Source organism: Myotis daubentonii, chromosome 12 (genome assembly GCF_963259705.1).
Source record: "Myotis daubentonii chromosome 12, mMyoDau2.1, whole genome shotgun sequence".
Lineage (NCBI taxonomy): Eukaryota > Metazoa > Chordata > Mammalia > Chiroptera > Vespertilionidae > Myotis > Myotis daubentonii.
This window is the reverse complement of record NC_081851.1, coordinates 24444716-24472681: the sequence shown is the minus strand read 5'-3', so window position 1 is coordinate 24472681 and position 27966 is coordinate 24444716. Positions and strand designations below refer to the sequence as shown.

The window sequence follows — 27966 nt, the reverse complement described above, 5'->3', positions numbered from 1 at the left end:
CAGGTGCCCCAACCAGGGGCTGAGAATCGAACCTACAACCTAGGTATGTGCCCTTGCCTAGGAGTTGAACCCGACACCCTTTGGTACACAGGCTGATGCTCTAACCACTGTGCCCCACCAAGGCCTGAACTTCTCTCTTTATGACACCAGTTCACTCTGAGTGGCCATTCCCAGGGTGAGTGTCTCAACTGAGATTCTGTGCACTGGCCCTTCAAGAGAGCCACCCCCTTCTCACCAGGACTGGTGGACTCGCCTCGGGTTTTCACAGCCAGATGTTGTGTGGGCTCCTCTTCCCAGCTCTAGTGCTCTCCATTAGGGACCCTGGCATGGGGCTGAGGCCCTTCGCTCCTTCAGCGGAGTCCTCTTCAGGTGAGATAGCCCTTTGGATTCTCACTGCCGCCTCTGGGTGCAGGGCCAGTCTCCATGCAGGTTCCTCTGTAAATCTTACTTATAAGGCCTCTGTTCAACTAGTCTTCAGATGGTTACTCAGGTTGATTGGCCCTGAGAGGAGGCAAGTGTAACTTCACCTGCTCTGCTGCCATCTGGCCCACTCTGGCCAATTCTTGAACTGCCTTTTACCCCCACACATGATGCTGCAGAAGACCCAGAGGCCACACACTCCTCTGGAAGTTGACCATCCTTCTAGTCAAACCTTTTCAGTTTGAGGCTGAGAAACGCCCAGACGTCTTTCACTCTCTCTCCCGTCTTTTCTGAGCACTGGGCTTATTGTCAAGCATGCTGCGATTTGCCACCAGGACTTAGAAATTTCATCATTATGTGAAGAGAAAACACAAAGTTATTTGGTTTTCCCAGATTTGCAAGATTTTAACCACAACTTAAATACCTGTTATTATAGCACAATTTATGCCAAAAAAGAAACAGTGAAGCTCCAAGTACGTCTAAACCAGTCTTGTGACTGAGAAAGTGGAAAATCTTCTGCCTTCAGCCCAAATTAAAGGGTAGTCAGAATACACCGTGACTTGGCGGAACCTTTCTATGTAGTGAAGGGCCGTCTCCCTCCTTTGCATTTGCAGAAGCTCCAGGCGGGGCCCTGAGAGAGCAGCTGGGAGGACTTGACCTCGGGGTCCTTGAGTCCGGAGCCGCCTGGTCTAGGGGTATGGGCACTGGCATGCTGACGTCCTGGCTTTATCCCCCAGACACCCACAAGCCAGTCCTGGGGTGGGGGCTTGGGCACTGGCATCATTTTAAAAAACTCTGCAGGTGAGCTTAATGAGAACACAGGTCTAGTCGAATCCCCTACTTTTTGAGTGGGACAGTAGAGGCCTAGACAGAGGAGGTTGCCTGGCCAAGGCTCACTGGTTAGTGGGGAAGCCTGACTGGGCTGGAACACCTTGAAGACTGGAGTGCTGTGTATCCAGTTTCGAACTGTCGTTTGGGCTGTTCTCTGATTCTGTGGCCTTATTGTGTGGTCAGGCCTAGAAGTGACAGGAGGGCCACCTTCCTCTGAGATGCTTGTCTGCCTTCCCTCCCTGTGCTTTCTCTCCCACCTGAGACCCCCACCTCCTGTCACCCTGGCACACCCCTCCTAATTGTACAGAAACCCCGCTGTAGCATGCCCCCCCAACCCCCAAGCCTGGGATCCCGGCCACGTCCCAGGCCCTGAGTCATGCCAATGAGCAAAGAGATGCCACTGCGTACCAGCCCTGGGTGGTTAATTCAGGCTCAGTAGCCTATCTGATGCCAAACTCAAATCTGTCCACATCCAATGGTTTTAAACATCATCCAAACAAGCAGATTTTTAGCCACTTAGAGCCTGCCGGTTTTACATTCCCCACGAAACGGTACCCAACATCTGCCAGCCAAGGATACCCCAGGCCACAAAGCCCCCAAGCTCCCCATGTCCCCAAGATTCCCACTGTGCTGCTAAGTGCATCATCCAGACACACAAGCCTCCTTTTCCGTCCCCCTCCCCAGCCCTGTGCCCTCCTCTCCTCTAAGCAGCAACCACCATTGAATGGCCAGATCTCTACTGTGAGGCCCCCCCAAAGTAGCCTGTGAAAGAATCACCCAGTAAGCTGGAGTGTGCCACTGCCCCCTTATGCTCACACTTCACTCCTTGACGGCCCCAAGTCCCGGGAACCTCCTACATCTGGGCTTTGCCCTTTTTCCAGTCTTCCTTCAAAACTGCTAGCCCAAGTCCCCTGTCTTCTCAAAATTTCTGACCCAAGTAATACATTCATTTCTAGGGACTTATCAGTGGCTAATTCATTTATTCACTAAATATTTACTGAGCACCCAGGCCTTACCGCATACTGATCTGGGTACTTGAGATGCATCACAGAAGAAAACGTGGAAACCCCTGCCTGTGTGGATGGATGTCTGAGGATGACAACAGCTCACAGCTTCTCCTGCGCCGGGGCCAGGAGGTGCTAAGGGGGAGGTCCTGGTGTCGGCAGTGAGCTGGGGAGAGGTGCTGCGCTTTAGAGCTGAGCTTCTCACACTTTAACCCACGTAGAATCACCTGGAGACTGATTAGGATTAGATCCTGTCGGTGAGTCTGGTGTGAGGTCTGGGGAGGTGCTGCATTTTAGCTCCCCATATGCTGCTGCTGCTGCTGCTGGTCTGAGGACCACACTTTGAGCTACAAGGCTTTAAAGCGGATTGCTTTAGAGCTGACTCCTCCAGCATCAATACTAGTAAAAATCATGTTAGTGCCTACCACAGAAGGTGGTTGCAAAGGTGGAATGAGGTAATGCAGCCCTTTGCATCCGCTATAGATGATCTGCTTTTGGCAATGAGGAAACTGAAACTCCAAGACCTTATCTCAGCGGTTCTCAACCTGTGGGTCGTGACCCCTTTGGGGGTCGAACGACCCTTTCACAGGGGTCGCCTAAGACCACCGGAAAATACATATATATTTACATATTGTTTTTTGTGATTAATCACTATGCTTTAATTATGTTCAATTTGTAACAATGAAAATACATCCTGCATATCAGATATTTACATTCCGATTCATAACAGTAGCAAAATTACAGTTATGAAGTAGCAACGAAAATAATTTTATGGTTGGGGGTCACCACAACATGAGGAACTTAAAGGGTCGTGGCATGAGGAAGGTTGAGAACCACTGCTTATCTCCTCCAGGGCACACATGCAGACAGCAAATGGCTCCAGAGTCCCAAGGCTTGCGTGCGTGGCTGTGCCCTGTCTTGCCTTGAACTACCCTCACCACATAAGCCTCTGAAGGGCAGGATGGCTGCAGAGTCACGTGTTCGCTGCTGCTGTGACAGTTCAGCCTTGAAGGGTTTCTGCCTTGAACTTCCTCCTTTCATCAGAACTGAAGACATATCAACCTCCCACGCCCTTTTATCACGCACGGCATTTCACCCGCATCATCTCGGTTCACCCGTGTATAGTCCTCCTTTCACACAAGGAAGAGAAACTGAGATGGCCAACCTCCTGGGCCTCATTGTCGTCACACACAGGATCTGAGACCTAGATAATATCGTGACGATTTTCTCCAATCGGTGGCCTTTCAACCTGCTGGATGCAGTTTGCTCTTAGCAATGAGAGCTCCTCTCAAATAAAGCTGGGCAGGAAGTCGGGTTTATGAGCAGGGCGAGGTGGGGCTCCTTCCCAGGCACCTGGGAGAGGGACCCAAGTAGCCCTCTTTAGAATTAGATCGAAGCCACCACTCTCCTGGACCAAGCAAGCAGCCAGGCCCCGCTGGGGCCTGAGTCCAGGACTCCCGGCAGGAGTGGGACGCTCTCCCTGCTCGCCTGACTATTAGCTGAGGGACATCTGATGAGCAGTCCTGCCTAGGGTCTAGCGCACCCACCTCCTGAGCCCAATGCAATGTTCCCCTGGGAGATCCTGTTTCCCGGCACTCTCTGCCCCGAGCCAGGGGCCATGGACACAGCCAGCAAAGTAGACGTGTTTTTAAGGTTTTATTGTAAAACAGAGCTTAAGGGGCAGGGTACAGGGAACTTTCCACTGGACACAGACAGCACATAAGGGCCGCCACACACTCAGCCCTGCGAGGAGCTGACATACTCAAGTCCCCGTCCCTGCTCCAGGCTGGCGGCATCCAGACACCAGGCGTCTCAGACCAGCCTCCGCATGGAAGTGCTGAGATGATCAGGAGCCTCTCACTTCGGAGGGAGGAGGACCGGGGCCAGCTGTGTTGGGAGCACTGCCAGCCGCTGGGGGAGGCCTGGAGTATAGATGGTGCTCGGGCCCGGACAGTGGGGTCCAGACTTACAGGAACGTTTCAGAAAGAAAAACATTAGGCACCCTGGTACATTAACTTCTCATTTTACCGGTTAGGGCATTACAACAATAAGAACGAAATAAAAAAAAAAAAGAAGACTTGCTTTCATCATAGTTTTTCACAAACACATGGATGTTTTGCTCTCCCACCCGCTTCCAGGAAGGGCACAATCCCCAAATAAAGCATCTTACAATTGGATACAGTGGTCCTTTAAAATACCGTGAAATCCTTATTTTTTCATTTGGCCACAGACCCTAAAAACGCTGCTACCCCAAGGTTTGCAAACAAGGTTTGGGAGCCACTTGGTGGGAGGTGAGTGAGTGGCTTCTGGGACCTGGGCGTGGACAGTGGGCAGGTAGGGAGCTGGGAGGGGGGAGCAGCGGGTGTCCAGTCTGGCAGGTGTCCTGGCTGCTATCCGGAAGGCACAGGTGATGCTGCAGGAAGGGCGTGAAGCCACACTGTGGTCCCAGTTGCCCTTCAGAGAGACCACTCGGGGCGCATGAAGGTTGCGGCAGCTAAGGGGCTGAGGACGGAGTTGGACACCAGGCTCCTCAGTTCCTTCGGGGGGCCCACCTGCCACTGCTGCTCCCCAGACCCCCCCAGGCTGGGACCCTGGGCAAGGCAGAGGGGTGTCCGGAGCCTGGATGTGCTGGCCTAGGGCGGAGTGACAGCACCACTAGTCCTGCTGGAAGTAGAACTTGGTGACCCTGACCGCCTCCCGGGGCTCATTGGTGAGGCTGACGGGCTGGTCGGCCTCCAGGGCTGTGCAGAGGAACCAGCCGGGGCAGGCGGCTGACTCAAAGGTGGTGGTGGGGCCGCTGTCCGAACGGATGAAGGTGAAGCGCTTGTTCTGCTCCGTGGTCTTGCTCAGGTCAGTGATGTTGACCTCCTGGAAGCCAAGAGGTGAGCAGGTGAGCGCTCCTGTGCCACCTGCCCCTCCACCCACCACAGGGGCCCCGGGACTCCCAGGACATTCCAGGGGGACGCTGACTGCAGCGCCTGTGGGAGACCAGATGGCCCACAGACACACCTTGGCTTGGGAAAATCTGGCTGCTCTGGCCAGGGCTCAGAGAGTTTAATGAACACATGACCCATCAGCAGGGGCGCAGGCCTGAGCTCAGTTGGGTCTGTGCCTGCAAGGAGAGGGCAGTGCAGAAGGTGGGCAGAGCATCATAGTCCATTCGATGCCGCCATCTCTACCCCACCCAGCAGGCAGTCACCCTGCTGCGAGTGGAGCGATGGGACAGTGCCACGGTTACGGCCACTGGGCTAAGGTTACATTGGGTTAAGATGTGTCCCAGCACTCTCCTGAGACAGAGCCATCTTTTCTGAGGGCAGCCCATGAACACTGCATGGGACTAAGGTGTGCAGAGCCCAGGTGGCATGTTAGCCCGTGTGTCGGAGTAGACCAGGACTGGGAGAGAGAGGCCAAGTCTGCGTGGGTTGGAGGCCCTTGGACAAGAGAGCAGCACCCAGGGATCGAGGTCCCCAAATGAGTCTCTTCCTGGTGCCCACCCCTGTGTCGCTCCCTCCCCCACTGAGGCAGACTCAGCCACGTGACGGGCTTTGGCCAAGGGGACGAGCAGTGTGATGCAAGCAGACATTTAGTAAGTGCTGTGACTTTGGAATAATCCCTGTGAGAAGCCAGCAGCCGAGCTCCTTGCTGGATGCACCTGCAGGACCGGCCCAGCCAGCCCACGTGAAGCAGAACAGCCCGGGGGACCCCAGACAGCCCACAGGAAGAGCACATGCAGTCGCTCATGGTTGGGGTGGCTGTTAGCAGGCGGGTGCTTACCTCCAGCTGGAGCCTGGTCTCATCGCCAGCCTTGACGCAGGCCAGGCACAGCTTCCCGCCATGGATGCCCAGGAGCACAGTGTGGGGCTCGACGGGCACCACGTCTATCTTCTCTGGGGAAGAGCAGAGGGCAGGGTCAGCTTATAGAGAAGAGGAGGCCCTGATGGAGAAGAGCCTGGATGCTTCCCGGGGCTCCTCTGTCCTCCTGACTAAACCCAAGGTCCTACAGACAGTGGGGCCCCATCGTTCTGGTCTGCATCCAAGCTGAAGATCCAACCAAGAGCAGCCACCTAGCTGCTCCTCCGGGCCAATTAGCCTGGGTTCCACCTGATTTCTATCTTCCCTCAATCCCTGGAGACCTGCATGCCAGGTCAACGGTGTGGTGCTCGTGGGCCATGTCGCAGTAAAAGCCACGCCTTTCTGCTTCAGCGTGTTTATTAGGAGCAATACCAGGACTGGAAAGGTGGGTCTTGCCCTGGGGGGGGGGGGTGGTAAGGAGCATGGAGAGCAGGGGAGGCAGGGTGAGGAGATGGAGGGGATGCCAAGCCAGCCGACAGGATGTGGGAGCTTCCCAGAAGGCCAGCGGTGAAGCTCTCCCACCACGTCATCTGCCGCCCTCATCGTACTAAAGGGAAACTGAGGAATAGACTGGGGCGGCTGCCTGAGTCCATCTGGCTTAATTAGGACCTGCCCTGGAGCTGTGGCCCTGGGACCACAGTGCCTGAAGGTGGAGGCTCCCCAGCTATATCTCCCCTCCCTGCCCTCAACTGTGCCCTCCAGTGGCCCGGCCTCCCCAGTGGGATCAGGATGTCACAGAGGCCACAGCGCGGCAGACCCAGACCGTGACCCAGTGCCCGCACATCGGCGTTCCTGGCAGCCACTCACCTTCTAGTTTCGTATTTGGTCCTTGCAAGTATCCGGCAACTAGTTGGTTGTTCCTCAGGTAGAAGGTCTTCTGGTTAACATCCCAGATTCTGAAAAGCAAAAGGGCCCGCTGTACTGGACAAGGTTGTGCCCGGCCCTGGGCTCAGCCCCTTCTTGTGTCTCCCGGAGCTCACTGAGTCTGCACCCATCTTTCTGCAAGGGAGTGATGTTTCCCACACCCAGGGCATGAGGAGGCAACTGAGGTGGCCCCGGACAGGAGACAGGCCCGCTCCTCGCCCTGCTCCCCTCCGCGGGTTCCCTGGACCAGCGCCTGGACCTCAGCCCCGGAGCGGCCCCTGCCAATAGGCCTGCCGGGGGCACAGAGTCCGTCCCCTGCCCCACATGGGCCACCAGCCACCATGGCTACTGAGCTCCTGGAAGGTGGTGCGCCTGAGGATCTGCATTTTTAAGTTTGATTTTACTTTTATTAATTTAATTTTATTAACTATTAAATGTACACTTAGAGTCATCTGAGACCAGTGGCCGCCGCAGAAAGCTGCATTTTAAGGCACAGAGGACCTTGTAGCAACTGTGGGGATCTGTCCCAGAGCCTGTCCTCCACCACCAGGGACTGTGCTGGGTCTGGCAGGGGCAGCGTCCCTGGAAGGGGTCAGCTTCCCGTCCAGCTCACCCAGGAGCCTGTTTCTGGCTCCTGGTCCTTCCTTCTTGGCGAAGGGCCCGTCCACTGGAGGGCCCTCCACTCCCTGCTGCCCACCAGCCCGGCTGTGGCCTGTGTCCTACGAAAGGCAGCTGACACCTCCACCTCCCCAGGGGGCTTTGAGGAGCCCCCGCGCTGGGTGGGCGGTCAGGCAAACAAAAGTTCTTTGCACGTGGATGCATTTAACCTTTCGTAATTATTCTAGCTCTGGAGGAGTGTCCATCTGAAGGGACTAACAGCCCCGACTGGAGCCTCCGGGGGCATCTCCTGGAGCCCCCCGCCACAGGAGGAGGCAGAGCCAACCTCCCCCTCTGGATGCGCACGCACGCACACAGTCTGACCTGCAGCCCCCGCCAGAGACACCCAGCGCTGGGGGTGAAGTCACCCAGCCCAGCTCAGTCCTGGGTAGCAGGGTAGCGGGCGTGTGCAGATGCGTCACAGCCTGTCATCCGCACAGCAGTGATGGTGATGTCTCACAAAGCTCCTGACCCCATCGCTAAAGCTCAGAACACCTTGGGGGCACGTTATAGTTCACAGAGCACAGTCACACTGTGACCTTCACAACCTCTCTGCAGGCAGGCAGGCAGGAGTCACTGGAAACCCCCTGTCACAGGTGGGGAAACTGAGGCCCGGGGGTCAGGATCTGCCACCGTGAGCACAGACGGACACTGCTAACCACCATCTAGAACCAAGGGCCACCCTGCCCCGGCGCCCTCTCTGCTTCTTCGCCCAGCACACCCCGCCCACACCTCAGCCAGGTTCTTGGGCACGTGTCCGTCACCTGCTGAGTTGCCAGGGTGTCTGGGAAAGCCAGGCAGGCCTCAGAGCCAGCCATGCTTGCACATCTGGGACATTTTGACACACAAGTCCTGCAGGCTTCACACGTGGCAGCCACTTTGTGCAATAATGGACGGCCCTTTCCCGCCCGACAGAAACGCGAGGGCTGTGGCACGTCCCCCGCCTCCTCCGCCGGCCTTACCTGAAGGCTTGCATCTTGCTGGGCCTCCTGCCTGAGGGGCGGCAGGCTGTCTCTGAAGGGAACAGGAAGAGGAGGAGAGAGATTAGGTGACTGAGGGGGCACCTGCAGATTGCCATCCCGGGGCGCCTCGTGCAACAAGGACTGCCATTCTGGGCCGGAGGAGCTGCTTATAAAGAAGGTAGCCACTCACCACACCAGCAGAAACGGAAATGCCCTCACATTTCCAAAAAGAGAAACCTTGCTGTTGTCACGGTCAGGCCTGCTGGGTGTCGCAACACAGTGTTGTAACCATCCCTCCCCTTTTCCCCGGTGTAATTTCCCCAAAATGGAGATCTCCATTTCCCTTCACTGAGTTCCTGGGAAGAAAAGCACAACCATCACCGAACACCGTCATCTGCCTGACAGGTGGCCAGGGACTGTTGGCCAACCTGAAGCAAATGTGAAGAACCTGAGGCATGGCTGCGTGGAAGACTGACAGACAGCTGTCAGAGGGGAGGGGGCGGGACCGGATGAAGGAAGGTGCTGGGAATTAGCCGAAGAGCATATATGCACAGCCCAAGCACACACACAACAGTGTGGTGATGGCCAGAGGGAAGGGGGGTTGGAGGCTGGGAGGAGGGGGGCAAAGGGGTGGGTTGGGGAGGAAAAGAGACCTTGCTTGGGGGGATGTGTGCAGGATGCAGTGTGCAGAGGAGGTTTCGTTGACTTGTACACTTGAAACCTATATAGGTTTCACCCCAACGTCACCCCAATAAATTCAATTTTTAAAAAACCATGAATCCGAGTAAAAACGTCCCCTTTCCTAATGCCGAGTGCCAGGGCGGAGCACAGGGACCGTCTCCTGTCACGTGGTGTCCACAGAAGGAGGGACGACCTAGCTGGACTCTGGACCAGGGCTGTGAACCTCCTGTAAAAAGGACCAAATAGTAAACATTTTAGGGTTTGTGGGCCACGCAGTCTTGGGATTTCTCAACTCGGAGTTGTAGTTCAAAGGCAGTAAACAGTCCGTAACTGAACGAGCTGGGTGAGCTCCGTGTGACTTTATGTACAGAACCGCGTGGCGGCTTTGCCTGCAGGCTGCCACTCCTGCTCCAGAGCCAGCTGCCTGGAAGGGGCTTTGACACCAGCTCTGCTCCTGCTGTCCACTCTCTGAGGTTATGGTCCTGGGACACTGGGTGAACTCAGCCCCGGGTCAGAAGTGGGTCCAAATTCCCCCTGCCCCTCGCCCACAGCCACCTGTGTGGCCTTGAACAAGTCACTTCACTGACTGCAGCCTCTGCCTCCTCACATTCAGAATGAGGCCTATCATGTCTTCCCCACAGTGTGAGGAGGGAGGGAAGGAAGGAAGCAAAGGGAGGGGAGGGGAGGGGAGGGAAGGCAGCAGGGAAGGGAGAGTTCCGGTCCAGAGTGGGCAGTAATAAACACAAATTCCCTTCCTTATTGCATTCTTGCATTCTAGAGACTTAGGGGAAAGGTAAGCACACTGGTTTTTATGGAAAGAACAAAGGCAAGAAGGGTTCTCTGTGGCCTGAGTGATGGGAGTACATGTTGGTACAGAAACAGGCCTCAGCGTCTCAGGACTGAGGGGAGCGCGGCAGTCCCCCCATCTCCCAGCCACTGTTTGGAAGAAGACCGAGAAGGCCCAGGAAGGAAGGGGACCTGCCCAAGTCACACAGCTCGTCAATGGCACTGACAGGACGCCCAGCCAGGGCCAGCCTCCTGCAGTTGTCCATGGGATGGGTCTGACTTTATTTTTAATCAACAAATCAGAGTCTCTGTCCAAATGAGGGTAAACCCTTCAAAGGGGAGGTCACTCCGTATATTTGAAAGTTGCTAAGAGAATAAATCTTAAAAGTTCTTATCACAAGAAAAAAATTATATAGTAAAACCATGTGTGGTGACAGGCAAATCATTGTGTCCTACACGCGAAATCAGTATATGTCAATTACGCATCAATAAAAAAATAAAGAGGAAGGCTATACAAAAGAACTTCCCAGATCTTTAAAGAGCTCCTCATGAGAACAAATGGAATATTTCTGAGAAAACTGTATCACCTCCCTGAGCGTTTGCTTGGGGAGGCAGATGGCTCATACCTGCCCTGCTCTGTTGCTACAGCCTTTGAGTTGGTGGGAGTCGTTGACCCACGTTTGAGAGATGGTATCTGTCTTTGAGGGCCAGGGATCGATTTGTTTTTGTTAGTTTTAGGGAGGGCTGCTTGAAGGAGGTGCTGTGCATGAACCCACAGTCAAGGTCCTGCCCACAGTTTGGTTCCTGGGTATGTTCCTCGGCCCCCAACCCAAATTCAGAGACAGATCTCTCCTGGAGAGCTGAAGCCTGGGTTGCCACCTTTCCCACATGTGTGCCCTTGGCCCACTGCACCCGAGAAGTGGCCCACAGGCCTTCGGGCCCGGCTTGAAGTCAGGCAACCTGGGCTGCGTCCTCCTTCGTCATTCCTGAGCTGGGCCGCCGGGACATGTATGTGCCCAAGCTCTCCTGGTCCAAGTTTCATTATCCATTAGCTGGGCTCCTAACAGACGCCTTGTCATGGGTCGCTACGTGGACTGAGGTGCTGCACGTGGTGTACTTAGCCCTGACCTGGTCACAGAGGAAATACTCAAACAATAAATTGCTATTGAGTGTGCTTTCCATCCCAGTTAAAGTGGGTGAGGGCAATCACAATGCCTCTGACCGTCTACACTGCCCTGCACTCCGGCCCTCACTCCCTGGTGTGGGAGGAAGCAGGGGAAGGGGCAGCTCCCTCCTCTACTCACGCTTCTGGCCACAGTTCCACTCTTGGTTCCGTCTTAAGACAGTTGATGTCCCTACGATTTCTGCCCACAGGAAACCTCTGACTAAACTTATTCTCAGTTCTAGTGCTCAGTCCCTCACGCTGCTTCCTGAATTAAGATCAATGACCACATCATACAGTGGACTTGGCCCTCCCAGCTGCCTCTTGTCCCTCTCTCTGAGCTGCAGGCATCACAGGTATGTCGAGTGTCTTCCATGCTGAGCCCTCCCCGACTGGACACTTATGACAGCAGAACCGACCAAGTCCCACTTACAGAGAGACAGGAACACCAGGCTGTCCACGTCCCAGGAGTGGCAGTAGGCAGGTCTCCAGGGTGAGCCCTGGGTGTCGATGCCCATACAGTGTTCAGCACGGCGACATTCACCTGAACGCCATCTCTTTCTCAGTTTCAGTTCATTGTGTCTTTCCGTTCTACAGTTTACATTTGGTTCCTTTCTTGTAGTTTCTAGTTCTCTGCCCAAAGTTTCCATCTTGTCTTTTACATTTTCAACATTTTATTTGTGGTTCGTGTAAAGGCTGCTCCTGATAACTCCCTCGTTGGAGCTCCACTGGGCCTTTTCCTATTGTCTGTTTCATTCCTGCGCAGGTTGCCTTGTCTGTACCTGACAACAGGCTGCTGACTGCTGGACACCGTATAGCAAACGCTGTTGGGATCAATGAGGCTCTGGATGAAGTTGTCTTTATCCAGAGACGATTCACTTTGGTTCCACTGGGCGGTGAGGCCAGGGCGCCGCAGCCCAGGTGCCCTTCCCCCAGACAGGGCTGGAGATGACGCAGTCACTGTGCAGACTGCTCCACTTCCATCCACTCCTCATGCTCCAGGGTCCCAGCCCAAACCTGCAGCGTTTATCCAGGCCCCTCCTCCCCAGTGGGAGATAAAGGCAAATGTTATCTTCCTCATCCCCAAACCCCACGAGTCTGTTCAAAGACCAGCCACAGCTTTTGAAACCAGCAGATGCATTCAGTGCAGTAAACGGGTAAAGGCCCAGGTGCTGAGCTCCAACTCACTGGGCCTTTGCCGTTCCTCAGAGCCTTGGCCAGAACATTTCCGGTCAAGATGGTGGTGTAGGTAAATGCAGTCCTCCAATCCTCCCACAACCACATCAACATTACAACTCAACTACAGAACAACCATCATTCAGAACCACCTGAAATCTAGCTGAATAGATGTCCTACAACTAGGGATTTAAAGGAGAAGTCACAGCCTGGCCGGTATGGCTCATTGGTCAAATGTGGAACTATGAACCAGGAGGTCACAGTTCAATTCCTGATCAGAGCACATGCTGGAGTTGTGGGCTGGATCCCCAGTGTGGGGCATGCAGGAGGCAGCCAATCAATGATTCTCTCTCATCATTGATGCTTCTATCTCTCTCTCTTCCTTCCTCTCTGAAATCAATTAAAAAAAATATTTTTAAAAATAAAAGAGAAAAATAAAATAAAATAGGAAGCCATGTCTTGGCTGCGAAGGTCCCTCCTGAGAAGCGAGGTGTCCCAACCTCACACCAGGCCTACCAGCCCAGGGTTCCAGAGCCAGGAAGAGAAGTCCCATAACTTCTGGCTGTAAAAACCAGTGGGAATTGTGGCTGAGATGGAGGCTGCTGGAGTACCAGGCAGTTCCTCTCAAAGGGCCCACATATGGATTTACTTGGACCCACTCCCTCTGAGCTCCAGCACTGGGTCAGCAATTTGAACGGAAACAAGGACATATTCAGAAACTGAATTGTCTGGCGTCAGGATGAAAGGGGCGGGGGGAAGGGAGGTCAGTTTCTGTCAGACAAAAGTCCTGGATGAGGCCATTTCTCCTTTTCTGGCCCCCACCACCACCCCAGAGCCAACAGGCAGGCACAATATCTGAGTTTCACCTACCTGGCTCAGACTGTTTGCCCCACCTAACCTGTGGGCCCACCGACACTGTTTCCAGTGGCTTTCCATGCAAATGGCCTCTTCCACCTGATGCTTTGGACTCTCCTAACATCTTTCTAATAAGCAGCATCTGGCCTTGACATGCCCTGTACCTCTTGCTAAGCGGCCCCAGGCCTGGCACTGGCAGTAGTAGCCTTGGTTCGTAACTTGACCTGTCTGGGTACCTTCAAGCCCAGCATAAATGGTAGCCATTTACAGATCGCTCTGTAGCTCGTGTTGGGTGGCCTGGGTAGTGCACAAGTGACGGCTGACCTTGCACCTCCCAGGAAGCCCCAAAGCCAGTGCGCCTAGTGGACAACTTCTGACCACACTGGATTATAACCCTACCACCTCCATGAGTGACTCATCAAGGGGTACACTTAGTGGGCACCAAAGCCCCACTGAAGCAAGTCCTGCTTCATACAGTCAACGCCTGCACAGCGGCAACTCCACTACCGTCGCAGCTGATCCTTGCAGACAGTTGGCCTGGGGGGTCAATCCCTCCCAGTGTCTCAAACAGCAATCAAGGCTCAACTACAACAGGACAGTGCACACTGCTCACACAGGGACACACCTGGAGCACCCAGCTCAGGTGACTGGGAAGGCTGTGCCACTGGGCCTTACAGGACACCTACCTGACAAGGCCACTCTACTAAATCTGGGAGACGTAGCAGCTCTACCTAATGCATAGAGACAGACATTGGGAAGTAGACAAAGTGCGGAGACAAAGAAACAGGTCCCAAATAACTATAAGGATGCTCAAGGAACTTAGTGAGAGCATTAAGAAACTTAGTGAGAGGGAAGGAGGGGAAGAGAGAGAGAGAGAAACATCAATGTGAGAGAGACATGTCAATTTGTTGCTTTCTGCACACACCCAGATAGGGGCCAGAGATCAAACCTGCAACCCAGGTGTGTGCCCTTAACTGGGAATCTAACCCAAGACCCTTCAGTGTGAGGGCTGATGCCAAAGAGAGAATCTTAAAAGCGGCAAGAGAAAGACAGCTATCTACAACAGCAGTCGCCAACATGTGGACCACAGACCACTGGTGGTCCGTGAAGTCCGAAAGGTTGGCAACCACTGATCTATGAGAGAGCTCCCATAAAACTATCAGCAGAAATTTTGCAGGCCAGAAGGGATTGGAAAGAAATTATTCAAAATTATGAAAAGCATGGATCTACACCCAAGATTACTCCACACAGCAAAGCTATCATTTAGAATCTCAGGGCACATACAGAGTTTCCCAGACAGGAAATAGCTAAAGTAGTTGGTTCATCACCACCTAACCAATATTACATGAACTATTAAAGGGTCTTCTTTAAAAGTAATAACAAGAAAAGATAAAAAAGATGAACAATAAAAGGGCAATAAATGCATATCTATCAACAATTGAATATGAAAAATAAAAACAAACAAACAAGCAGAAACAGGCGTAGATACAGAGAACATTTTGATAGTTGCCAGGTGGGAGAGGTGTCCCTCCATCAGTCCTCAACACTCCAGCCCTGCCGTGTAGCCAAGTCCATTTTAACCAAATCAGCAGCTTATTGGAAGCTCCCTCCAGTAGCCGGTCAGATTCTCCTGGGCATCTCTGCCCCCCAAACCTCAGCATCAGGGTAGTCATATCTGCTGTCCAGCTGGTGAAGGGCAATCGGGAGCGTGTGTGTGTGTGTGTGTGTGTGTGTGTGTGTGTGTGTGTGTGTGTGAAGCCAACTGTTACAATCGCTGCTCTCCTTCCAGGTCTAAGTGCTCAACGGATAAGGAATCCTTGCTCAGCTTCTTCCACGATGGGTCTGGGCCAGCAGCTTCTGGGTTTGATGTGGATCTGCACTGCAAGCTGTTCTTTGTTAAGCCTAGTTATCTTGGGTTTCCAGAGGGACATGTTTGCTCTTGCCGTCTTGGTTCTGATGAGAAGCTTTATGAGGCAGCTTCTCCCAGGCAGAAGGAGAGGGATGGGCACTTGGGGAAGGAGAGCCATCCCTGCCTGCTGTGCTCAGGCTCCTTTCTCATACAGATCTCATGTTGTCCTCACAACATGATAACAACAAGCTGTGCAAGGTGGGCACGTTTACACACACCTTTGAGAGTGGCAAATACATACACTCAGTCTGTAGGATAAGAAATCAACTCTCAGCCCTGACCAGTTTGCTCAGTGGATAGAGTATCGGCCTGCAGACTGTGAGGTCCCAGGTTCGATTCCGGTCAAGGGCATGTACCTTGGTTGCGGGCACATCCCCAGTAGGAGGTGTGCAGGAGGCAGCTGATCGATGTTTCTCTCTCATTGATGTTTCTAACTCTCTATCCCTCGCCCTTCTTCTCTGTAAAAAATGAATAAAATATATTTTTTAAAAAGAAAAAAAAATCAACGCTCAGAAAGATTAAATCACTTTCCCGGGTCCTGGCAGAGGCAGGATTTGAACCCAGTTCCTATACTCACCCGGACACCGCTGTCCTGCCAGTGTGGCAGCTGGCTTTTCTTCTCTGCTTCATATCGCAGTTCACAAAAGCAAGAATTACATTTGTTCTTACGGTGTTCCTTTCAGTTTCAACTCATATCTTACAGACCAACAGTTTATTCCATAATTACTTTGAAATGTTAGTGTTTTGTTTTGTTTTGGTAAGGAAACGATGGTTCTAAAACCTTACATGTGCTAAAGAGAAAGCTCTTTATCTGCTTACAGAGTAGGGTGGCCACTTGCCCTGGTCTTTCCAGGACTTCCCCAGTATTGGTACTGAAAGTCCCACATCTTGGGAACTCCTCAGTCCTTGGAAAACTGATATGGTCACCATATTACAGGAGCCCTTAAAAAGTGCTATCGCCATCTGGTGGCTGATGCCCCAAATTGTAGGTACAATTCACAAGCATTGTATCTTGCCTGTTCAGCGTGGGTTTTTTATTTGTTTTGTTTTTGTTTTAATCCTCACCAGAGGATATGTTTTTATTGATTTTTTATAGAGAGAGGAAGGGAGAGGAAGAGAGAGAGAGAGAGAGAGAGAGAGAGAGAGAGAGAGAGAAACATTGACGTGAGAGAGAAACATAGATTAGTTGTCTCCCTTATGCACCTGACTTGGAATCAGACCCCCAACCTGGGTATGTGCCCTGATCAGGAATTGAACCTGCAACCCTTTGGTGCACTGAACAACATTCCAACCACTGAGCCACACTGGCTAGGGCTGTTTAGCGTATTCTGAGCAGCAGAGATGTGGTCCATTTTACTAGATAAATAGACATATAGATAAAGCACATAAGAGTGCCCCCCAAATTTAAATTTTCCATTCAAGAAAAGAGACCATAGTAGATATAGTAGTGATCAATTAATTTTTAATTTATCAATTCATATCTAATTGCCTCCAACTATGTAATCACTATATAGTCAACATCTAGCAGCTTAAAATTGTTTTCAAACTTGGGTCCTATAAAGGACTTATCGCGGATCAGTGGTACAGGGAGGCCCGGAGGCGCAGTAAGGTAGGTGACTTGCCCAAGTTATGTACTAGGTGGCCCATCTACATCCTGCTCCTCTGTACTCGCTCTCCCGGCTCTTTAGTCAAACCAAGCATCTCTCCATGTTCTCTCTCCTCAGAGCCCTGTCCTCTGCTTGGCCACAGAGGTGCCACCCAGGCCCCTGGCCTTAGATGGAGAAGGGATTCCTCTTCCCAGGAAATGGTGTTCTCACTGGGCTTTCATGCACTGTCTCCTGAATTCGATTCAGATCAAGTACAAATACATTTAGTTAGCATCTATGTTTAAAATATTTTGGAAGGAACCACTTTTAGGTGCAGTGATTTTTTCACAGTATAGTGATTTTTCAGTCTGGGAGTGGTTCCAGCATCCTCCTTTACACATTGGAAAAATGCACAGGCCCATGGCCTAACATAGTAACACGTCACTCTAGAGCAGCGGTTCTCAACCTGTGGGTCGCGACCCCTTTGGCGGTCGAACGACCCTTTCACAGGGGTCGCCTAAGACCATCCTGCGTATCAGATATTTACATTATGATTCATAACAGTAGCAACATTACCGTTATGAAGTAGCAACGAAAATAATTTTATGGTTGGGTCACAACATGAGGAGCTGTATTTAAAGGGCCAGAAGGTTGAGAACCACTGCTCTAGAGACTGTTCCGCGCCCTGGGGGAAGGTGGGGACTTGCTTCCTGTGGAACAGTCCCTTGTGGTTTACAAAGCACTTCTCCTTCCATGGTCTCCTTTGGTCTCAGGCCCCTGCAGCTTAGCACAGTGGGGAAACAAACTGTCTGCAGTCAGGCCAGACTCTTCCCTTACAGCCATGCCTGGTCTTGAGCAAACTGCTTAACCTCTCTATGCCCCAGTTTCCTCTTATGGAATGTGGAACAATGATCGTCCTTCCCACACGGTTGTTATCAGGATTAAATAAGATAAACCACGTGAGGAGCTCAGCAGAGCCCCCGGTTTGCAGGGAGCCCAATGGAAACTTTTGCGACAACAGACACACCTCGGAGATCTTGCAGGTTTGGTCCCAGACCACAGTGATAAAGCGCACACCACAATAAAGTGAGACACACAAACTTTTCTCTTCTTTTGTGCATATGAACGTTATGTATCTACTATAGTCTATTAAGGGTGCAATAGTATTATCTCTAAAAAAGACCTCAATTAAAAATAGTTTACTGCTAAAAACGCTAACCATCACCTGAGTCTTCAGCAAGCCAAAGTTTTTTTGCAGGCCGAGAGTCTTGCTTTGATGTTGATGGCCGCTGACAGATCAGTGGTGGTTGCTGAAGGTGGGTGGCTGTCCAGTTTCTTAAAATAAGACAACAGTGAGGTTTGCCACTTCGACCGACTCCTCCTTTCACAAAAGCTTCTCGGGAGCATGCAGAGCTGCCTGATAGCATGGTACCCACAGCAGAGCTTCTTTCAGGATTGGAGTTAGTCCTTCAACCCTGCTGCCGATTTGCCAACCGAGCATATGTGATATTCTAAATCCTTTGTTGTCATTTCAACAATCTTCACAGCATCGTCACCAGGGGGAGGTGTGCGACTCTTCCTTCGACTTGAACTTGGAGGCACTTGTAAGGTTATTAACTGGCCTGATTACAATATTATTGTGTCTCAGGGACTAGAAAGGCCCGAGGAGAGCGAGAGAGATAGGGGAACAGACGGTTGATGGAGCAGTGGGAACACTCACAACATTTATCAATGTTGATGTCTTATATGTGGTGCCAAAAGCAATGACCATGGTGACATCAACATCGTTGGCCACAGATCACCATAACACATATGAAAATAAAGAGTCTGAACTATTGCAACGCCAAAACGTGACACAGAGACATGAAGCAAGCAAAGCTGTTGGGAAAATGGCACCGACAGACTGGCTGGATGCAGGGTTGCCACAAACCTTCGATTTGTAAAAAATGCAGTATCTGCCAAGTGCAACAAAGTGATGCACCATACACCAAGGTACACCTGCACTGTGTTCGTGAAACCCTGAGGGTTGTCCAACCTCCTCTTGACATTGAGGCAAGTGAGAACCAGAAGGAAGAAGAGTTTATCCATTAGAGGCCAACTTAGAATTGGAACCTGTGTCCTCAGACCACCAATCCTAAGATATTTTCTGTGCCCCACACAGATCTTTTTAAAAAATATTATTTTAGCTGTTTTATTATTGTTCTTCTAGCTCATGAGTTATCATTAACAGGATAAATAGCTTAAAACACTAACATGACAGAGAAACAACAGAAGTAAAATGAAATGCATGAACCTATAATACTTGCCTTTAAGAAACCCATACTTTAATCAATGTTTATTCTAATATAAAACAAATTGTAAGTGGTTTCGTTTCTGTCACCCATAGTTCAGTTTGAAGTCAGCACTTCTTTTCCCACACAGATCTTAACCAGAGCTTGCCAACCGGTAGCCCATAGACTATTTTATTTGATCACTTTATTTAATCAAAATACTACACATACCAATATCAGGATCTCTGACTCTTGAAAAATAAGAAGTTCTGTCTACCTGGGCCCTAATTCTCATGGGACAAGATCTGCTGGAATTAACTGGTGACAGCCGCCATCCTCTCTGCTACCCCTCAGATCTTGTGGCCAATCCCAGCTTCCCTCCATGTTCTTCTGAGCTTACCCTGTCCTTCCTCTCATTTTACAGAAATGCCTCCCCAATTCCCATGTCTCCATCAACAGGGGGAAATGCACAATAGACTCTCAGAGCACCAAGGTGTTCCTCCCGTCGGGCCAGCCTCCTGTTCACCTGCTGGCGGCACCACAACCGCGTGGTCTCCCCGTGGCGCTGTGGCCTCCGCAGTGGCCAGGCTGCCCAGGCAGGCCTGGAGCTCCACGACCCTGCCATTTCCCTGGAAGCTTGCTTCCCAGAGCCTGAAAGCATTTGGAAAACACTGATGGTGGACATTTTCCTCCCCATTTTTCAGATGAAGAATACAAGAGTGGAAAGAGCTTACCTGAAGCCATGGGAGGACCTGAGAGAATACGAGGTCTTCTGAGGTTTTCCAGCAGCTGGCTCCAGCCCAGGCTGTGGTGCAGAAAAGACGCAGAGTGGTACCTGTGCACCTCCTGGGAGCTGCCTCTTCCTCCTGAGACCTGGGGAGAGGCAGGAGAGCAGCTGCCTTCCACACACCCACGCAGGCTGGCCAGGCCCTGCTGCCAGAGCGGTGACTCAGCCTAGCAGAAGCCAAACTGGTTCTTATCTGCGTAAGACGGGAGGCCACGTGAGGACCTGAGCTGGACCAGTGGGGCTGGCCCTGTGTGCCCACCCCACCCGACTGCCACCAGTTCATGCGTGGGTCCATACATGCAGACAATATGGACCGACTTGATCCTGTGTGCCAGCCACTCCTCCAGACATGGGAACAGCCGGACAAGGTCTCCAATATTCCTTTCTTTATTGTTATTTTTACATTTTAATATATTTTTATTGATTTCAGAGAAGAAGGAGAGGGAGAGAGAGATAGAAACATCAATGATGAGATCGGCGGCCTCCTGCACACCCTCTACTGGGGATCGAGTCCGTAACCCAAGTATGTGCTCTGACCAGGAATCAAACCATGACCTCCTGGTTCATAGGTGGATGCTCCACCACTGAGCCACGCTAGCTGGGCAAGTCCTCTGATATTCTAATGGAGGAAGGCAGACAGGAAGGAAATAAATTAACCAATGTTATATGACGGTAAGCGCTACGGGGGAAATCAAAACCCGATGTTTCTGAGGAACACCGAGGTGGGTACGTGTTGTAGGGAAAGTGGCCAGGGTAGGCCTCTCAGAGAAGGTGTCGTGGGGCTGAGAAGAAGAGGAACATGTTCCAGGTGGAGGGAACAGCAATCTCGAAGGCTCCTGGGTGCGTGCGGTTCTTCATGGTCTGAGGGTCACGTGGTTGGGGCATGGCTTAGAGAGCAAAGGGCATCCGTGCGCTTTCCAGTTACCTCGGACTCTGCACCCCGGAACCTGCACGACACTGTCCTCAAGGCCAGATACTGTCCCCACCTCCGCAGGAAGACCCTGTGTTCTGAACCTTCTCCTTTTGGCCATTCAGAACCTGCTCTCTGTCTTCATGCCCCTGGACCCTGCCATCAGGGGAAGACAACCCAGAATCCTTAAAGCCATCTGGGTTGACACCTGGGGAAATAGAGCCCAGGGCTCTTTTGAGAGAATGGAAGTCCTGGCTGTTGTCCCCAGGTCTGCACTCTTGACATATCCCCTCTGCTCTCTAGGCCTCAGTCCAATAGTTGTAAAAGGGCCGACACGCCCTGCCCCACCTTAGATTAGAGGCAGGCCAACAAGAAATGATGAGCAAGCTATAAAACGCTTCCTGCCCTGAGTGCATGGAAAGAGGGCCTTGCGTGGGCACTGCCTTAGGGCATAGGGAAGCTAGGGGAGAGGCAGGCACGCCTGGTGTTGCCTTCGAAGGCGGCCGTCAAGCCTGTCTCTCCTGTGGGATAGGATGGACGCGTTCACTCCTCATCCTTAAAAATGTCCGGAGGGGTCTGCTGAGCCCTTCTCGGTCCCCTAACCCTGTTTCTGGGGCCTGGACTCAAGCCCTGAGTCCCTGTGCTCAGCCCACAGGCCTGAGGTCTCGCTGGGAGGTGCAGGGAGCGGGTGGAACCCCGTGCTGGGTGTTCCGACCGACCGCAGGGACTTCCCACGCCTTCACTTCCTGCTCTTCAGCTGGGCTCACAGCAGCACGCAGGCCTCTGAGCCAGGCCGGGGACTTCTGAGGCAGCTTCTATAGAGAAATGCCTGTTCCAATCAGGAACTAGATTTTGTAAACCTGGAAAGTTGGGCATTGGGGCAGCCAGGGCACCTGCCAGCGAGACACCATGGTGTCTGTATCTGTAATCAGTCGGGAGGGCCACTCCGGGAGGCGGGTCTGGCGCCCAGAGGTTCACACTTAATGCCTCCTGTCTTCCAAGCAACGTCCGTTGGCCATCTCAGTCCTAAGCCACCCCACGAGGTGGGCACTGTCTGAACCTGGTTTCACAGATGTCCTCAGGGTCACACAGACGTGGTCCAGAATGAAACCCAGACGCAGACATGAGGGGGTGGTGGACAGACCATCATGGCTGCTTTGGGGCCCGTGACCTTCCTGTTCCCAGTTACAGTCTCTCCTGAGATCCGCTGTGCTTCCTGTCACCATGTCCTGTTTCATAAACTCCTCTTTACAGTAGAAGCTCAAGCAAGTCTGTTTCCTGCAACCAGAGCCATGCATGAGATAATCCTGTAAAAGCCAACGAGTGATGCAAGCAGGACTGAGACGTCTGGTAAATGAAAATGAAAATGCAGAGGATGGGCTCCGGGCGGGCACAGCAGCTCCCGCATCTGAGTGCACAGGCCACCCCCAGCTCCCCGCAGGACCCCATCGGTCTGCCTGCACCTGCCTTGCTCTGGAGACCCGCTCCTCCTTTTCTCACTCCCCCTGCCCCCCCACCCCCCCATCCTCAGACAGTGCAGAACAGAACACAGAGCGAGGTCAGAACAATTGACCCTCCCGGTGTCTTGGGAGTTGAGGCTGAAGGAAAAGGTGTAGTGCCTCTGGCTTTCGCAGCAGCCGATGGCAGAGCTGTCAGCTGCAGGATAAGCAGGAGTCACCACAAAATCGATGTGCGCTGGTCCCCACGCACCTGCCAGGTGCGACATGAGACCCTGAGGGGACAGAGGTGAGCATGGTGGGCGTGTCCTTGTCCTCTGGGACTCAGGGTTCACACCTCCAGACACCTCATCACAGGGTGAGGTAGACGTGGATACAGGGCGCACAGAGCAGGAACCCCCAACCTACAAGGCTTGGGGTGGGGTCTCAGAAGGAGATGGGACAAGCCTGGCAAGAGGAAGTGAGAGGCAGCATGCCTGGGGTTCAGGCAGGCCTGAGTCCTCAGCACCAAGGGCAGTGGTCAGAGCGGAAGGCAACTTGAGGAGCCCACAGGGTGAGGGGCCTGGCCTGCTCACCCTTATCCAGTTACCCCTTCAAGAGCCTTGGACTTGGGGCAGAATAGGGGCACCAGGACTTCCCACAGGGAAGGTGTGGGAACAAGTTTAGCAGCTCTTCAGTTTGCGTTTTCCTGCTTACGTCGTATGCTTCTCTGGGGAGCTGGTCATGATTATGGCATCTTATCCCCCAAGAGCAACTGGAGCCATCAGGTGTCTCTGTTGGCTGTTTCGTGTCACAGGGGGATGCGCGTGGGAAGCCCTGCCCCAGATGTCGGTCACCTGGGAATGCTTCCTTTTCTGAGGCCAGGGGCTTTCAAGGGGAATGTCGAAACATTCCCACCACAGGGCCTTGCGGTGATTCAGATTCCTGGGCAGACGGCTAGCTACAAGCCTGTCCGTGCCGGGTGACGGGAACACTCTGTGCTGGGTGGCAGGGTTGCATCACTGGGGATAGGAGGCTGTGTCCGGAACAGAACAGCCCTGGGTCGGGCTTGCCCAGGCCAGGAGGCTGCCCCAGCTGCTGGGTCCCAGCGCGGTGCGGGGTCATGGACTTAGACGGGGGAGGGCCTTCCCATCTTGGTCTGTTGCAAGAACATAGATGCTTTTCACGGGACGGGACTCTGTGTGATGGTTCTATGCAAACTCACCCGCTTTGTGGTTCCTGCTTGACCGGCAGAGGATGCTTTCAATAGGCGCGCAAGCCTACCATGCCGTGGAGATTAGCATGCGGGGCACTTACTCGGGAGCTATTTTGGGATGGGAAGAAGGAAGGACGGAGCAGATAGTGAGGTTGAGCTGTGATGCAGCCCAGACATAGACCTCCGTCCATCTGGAGGGAGGGTGGCCCTGGCGAGGGGGTCAGGCCTTTCCCTCCCCACACTGACTGGTCATTGGATGCAGCTTCCCTCGGAGGCGCGCCGTGACCTCCCAGCAGTGGCCCGTGCCCATGGCCAGGGAGGAGGTCTGGGCGACACGCTCGGCATCCACAGTAACAACGACCACAGCAGCCGTCATGCTGTCATGCACACACTCACTGAATCTCACAACAATCTTCAGATGTATTTTTATTATCTCCCTTTTACAGTTGGGGAAACCGAGGCACGGGGCTGTTTGACTCAGAGCCCTTGTCACCACCATGACGGCTCCTTCAGAATGAAGCGCTAGCAGTCAGGACACCTAGCTTTTCCAGTTACTCACCAACAGTGTCTCAGAAAAGCCCTATTCCTCTCTGACATTCAGCCCCCCAAGCTCTGAAATGGGGAACAGAACACCTCACCTGCCTTTTATCTCCCTTGCAGCATCATTGCCAGGACCAATTAAAACAGGGCCACGAGGTGGGAGTGCTGGGTGAATGGCTAACCCTATACACGTACAAGATGGAATTCTTATTCCACAAGAAGGGCAACACGTGACCTAAAAGGTGGCAGCATAAGCCCACCCCAAACCTCTGAAGATGGTCCTGGGCCTAGACCTTTTGGAAACACCAAGTGGCAGAGGCCAAATGCAAATGCTTCCACTTGGCAAATGGAGACATGGAGGCAAGAGACAGGGAAGCCTGTGGACAGAACTTAGGCTAAGAATCCGTTTCCAGATTCCATGTCCAACATGGCCTTGCTAAGGCTCCAAAGCCACTATGGAAATAAGGGCTAGCCCATCCCAGAGCCCGCGGACCTTCTGCGCAAGGTGGGAAGGAGGCAGCCTTTGTTGATGCCTACCTGTGCTCGGCACCCTGCCAGGTGCTTTATGTATGTGATGTTTGCCTCTCTTCAACAGCCAAAGGCACTGTGGACCAGCAAATCAGAGGTTTGGACGTGGAGGTGACTTACTAAGAGCCCAGAGCCGGGCAGGGGCAGGGCCTTGGCCTTCTGCAGCACCCCTGGCTGCCACCTGCCAGGCGAGATGCTAGCTTCAGTGCTGCAGTTGAGGGGATGTTGGGAGCTTCGTGGGCTGGCCAGCGTGTGAAATGTTTCTATACAAGATCAAGCTGTGGGAGAGAGGGAGAGCCTCCAGCTCTTGCAGGAAGACCTGTTCTTTAATTTGGGGATTGGTGTGAGGCCCGTTCTGGAGCTAATATGCAGGGGCCTGATGTGGGTGATCAGAGCAAGTAGCAGGCTGCTGAGGTGAGGACTGGAGCCCCCGCGCTCAGGAAGAAAGCTCTGGGCCAGGGCAAGGGCACAGAGAGGAGGCTTTCCTATGGCCCCAGCCTGGCAGTGGTTCCTAAAAGAGATTCCGAGGAGGACCACCGTCAGGCCTGGAGAGGGCTGGGTGTGCCCGTGTGCGTGTACCATGTGCATGCCATGACTGACCTGGGTAGGTGTACCCCGGGGCCTCTTTATTCATTTGCAACCAGGGAAGGTCCACCCAGATCTATCTAAACCTGTTCCACGGTGACTGCGGCCCTATGGACAGTGCCAAGTTCTTCAAGGGAGCTGTGGGCTCAGTGAGGAGGGAACAGAGCCCAGAGGAAACCATGGCCCAGGTCTAGCCCCGTCCTCTGTGGGGAAGGCTTCCCATCTGTAAAGTGGGAATGATGCTAGCACTTTGATGAACCCTCAAAGCTTTTAGTAGAGTCACGTGAACATAGTAAGCACGTGCCCCCTGGTGGCTATGGCTCTTCCAAAGTCTATATATGTTGAAGTTTTGGGATGTTTTGTTTTGTTCACAGTTGTACAAGTTCAGTGCCATCTATTGTGGTGAGTTAAATACTTGGTCACTACGAGGTGGCCGTCTCCTTCCTGTTCTCAAAGAAATTCTGCTCTGAAGGAATGGATAGGCCCCGCCCCCTGCTAATCAGTGCTTGACTGTGTTCTTTCATCCTTACACTTTCAACTTTCCTGTTTAATATTTTGGGCATGTCTCTTGTAAACAGCATTGAGCTGGATTTTAAAATCCAACCTGATACTCTGACCCCTAAGTAGGAAGCTTAGTTCATGTCCACCTGTTATAATCTTTACTATATTTGGACTTGCTTTACTACTTACATTTTTTTAACCCTTTTTGATGTTTCTATTTCTCCTTTCTTGCCTTATTTGGTGGGGAGGGGGGCAGATGTTATTGTCTTTTTATTTCCCCTACTGGTTTAGAAGTTACATAATCTGTTTCTGCTTTTTTAGTGGTTACTACTGAAATTTTACCAGGAATATTTTACTTTTCATATTACTAAAGGTAATAAATATTTAACTTTCTTTCCCCAAAGATTCATGGATCTATTTGCATTTTTAACCTCAATCATCTCCCGCTTAACCTGTAAGGCATTGTTGATGGCATTTTAGGTCTGTCCTTTTGCTGAGTCCACATTTAGATTTTTTTTTTACGGGGTTTGTTTAGATTTTCCTACATGTTTACTGATTTCTTGGCTCACCGTTCTTGCTTTCATCCCAGATCGTGTGTGATAGGCCGAAGAATAGCCCCCAAACCCATCTACTTCCTAATCCCCAGATCTGTTAATGTGTCAGGTTACATGGGAAAGGGGGAATTAAGGTTACAGATGGAATGACTTTGCTAATCAGATGACTTAAAACAGCGGTGTTGTTCTGTGTCATCAGATGGGCCCCGTGGAATCACAGGACCCTTCAAAGTGGAGGAGGACAGGAGAGGAGTCAGAGTGATGTGCGGGGAGGAGGACCTACCCCAGCTGCTGACTCTGAAGAAGAGGAATGCCCAGCGATGACAGGAGGGGGCCGCCAGATGGTAGAAAAAGCTTCTCCCCAGAGCCCCCGGCAGCCCCGTTGACACCCCATTCCAGCCTGTGAGCCTGGTGTCAGAATCTGACCTGCAGAAAGGAAAGATGATAATTTTGTCTTGTTCTGAGCCACTAAGTTTGCGGCAGTGTGTTATAGCAGCTAATAAAAAAGGAATATACTTTCATTCTAGGATAATTTTCTTCTTTTTAAAAAACCCTTTAGACATTCTTTTAAGAAGGGCTTGTTGATAGCAAAGTCATTTATAATTTATCTGGAAACATCTTTATTATGTCCCTTCTCTTGACAGATAGTTTTGGTAGGTTCACAATTCTGTATCAACAGTTAATTTTCTCAGCACTTTGAAGGTGGCTTCCATTTCTATCGTGACGTCAGCCATCAGTCACTTTCAAAACTTCACTTACACATTCATTGCAGTCCATCTGTGCACAGATTTCTCTTTATCTTTCTGGGGATGAACTACGTTTCCTGGAGCTGTGGATTCATTTATTTACCAGTTCTGGAATATCCTAAAATGCTAACTCTTCGAACATTGTTTTCTCTCTGCTCTCTTCTTCCCGCTAAAGAGGCTGTGACTAGATTATGCTAGACCTTCTCACTCTGTCCTCACAGTGTCTTAACATGTCTCCCCATACTGACTTGCCCTGTTTCTTTGTTCTTCAGGCTGAGTAATGTTTTTGGACTCTCCCAGGGCAATAATTCCTTTTGTAGCAATGCATTCCTTCTACTGTTGAAACCCATCCACTGAGCTTTTTATTTCAGAAACTGTATTTATTATTTCTAAAAGCTCAGTTTAATTCTTCCTCAAAACTGCCAGCTCATTTGTTATACTTTTCTCTTGCTTACTTTTTGATTCTTTTTTTTTCTTCACTTCAAGTTTTTCAAACACAGTAATTTAAAATTTTGAATCTGGTAAATCTTAGGTCTTTGGGGCCTCAAACTGTTATTTTTGTTTCAGACTCAGAGGTTCCCATATCACTGAGCCCTTGTCACAACAGGAGTGGGAGGGACTTGGATTCCACATCACTGAGACCTTATCACACCTGGAGTTGAAGGTCTGAATGGTGAGGCCAAGTTCCCATCTGGGACATTGAAGTCCACCCAGCAATAACCTCCAAACTCTCAGAAAAAAAATAATAAAGAAATAAAGAAAAAGGAAAAAGAAATAAAGACTAGCCCTAGCCAGTTTTGTTCAATGGATAGAGCGTCGGCCTGTAGACTAAAGGGTTCCTGGTTTGATTCCGGTCAAGGGTACATGCCCGGCTTTTGGGTTGAACCCTTAGTGTGGGGCCTGCAGAAGGCAGCCAATCAATGATTCTCTCTCATCATTGATGTTTCTATTTCTCTCTTCCTCTTCCTTCCTCTCTGATATGAAAAAAAAAGAAACCACAATCACATATGTGCGTGTGTGTATACACATATATAAAGAAATAAAGACTACATTGAATTATTTATAACATCAACCTTCTAACAAAACATAACAACTAAGATCTTTGCTCAGACTTGTAAAAAATAAGCATAATTAGCTTGGCCGATGTG

General features: G+C 51.7%; 1 protein-coding gene across 2 annotated transcripts; it reads right to left on the bottom strand.

The window, feature by feature from the left end:
- Positions 1 to 3899: 3899 nt before the first annotated feature.
- Positions 3900 to 19962, bottom strand: IL1RN (interleukin 1 receptor antagonist). Of its 2 annotated transcripts, XM_059659194.1 has the most exons (5): positions 19750 to 19962; positions 8591 to 8642; positions 6915 to 7003; positions 6030 to 6142; positions 3900 to 5123 (listed from the first exon to the last, which is right to left on the bottom strand). In XM_059659194.1, exons 1-5 carry the CDS (start codon positions 19757 to 19759, stop codon positions 4911 to 4913), a joined length of 477 nt encoding a protein of 158 aa, XP_059515177.1. In that variant the 5' UTR covers positions 19760 to 19962; the 3' UTR covers positions 3900 to 4910. The 2 variants fall into 2 exon arrangements, with proteins under 2 accessions (XP_059515177.1, XP_059515176.1); XM_059659193.1 differs by lacking the exon at positions 19750 to 19962 and having other exon boundaries at positions 8591 to 8721.
- Positions 19963 to 27966: the final 8004 nt, after the last annotated feature.

Bases quoted from the DNA above. Each gene is read 5' to 3' on its own strand.
- IL1RN (XM_059659193.1), bottom strand. From the start codon at position 8,706: ATGGCAATCTGCAGGTGCCCCCTCAGTCACCTAATCTCTCTCCTCCTC. The intron at 7,004-8,590 runs GTAAGGCCGGCG...TTTGCTTTTCAG, and splicing joins AGCAAGATGCAAGCCTTCAG to AATCTGGGATGTTAACCAGA. The intron at 5,124-6,029 runs GTAAGCACCCGC...CTTGGCTTCCAG, and splicing joins AGACCAGGCTCCAGCTGGAG to GAGGTCAACATCACTGACCT.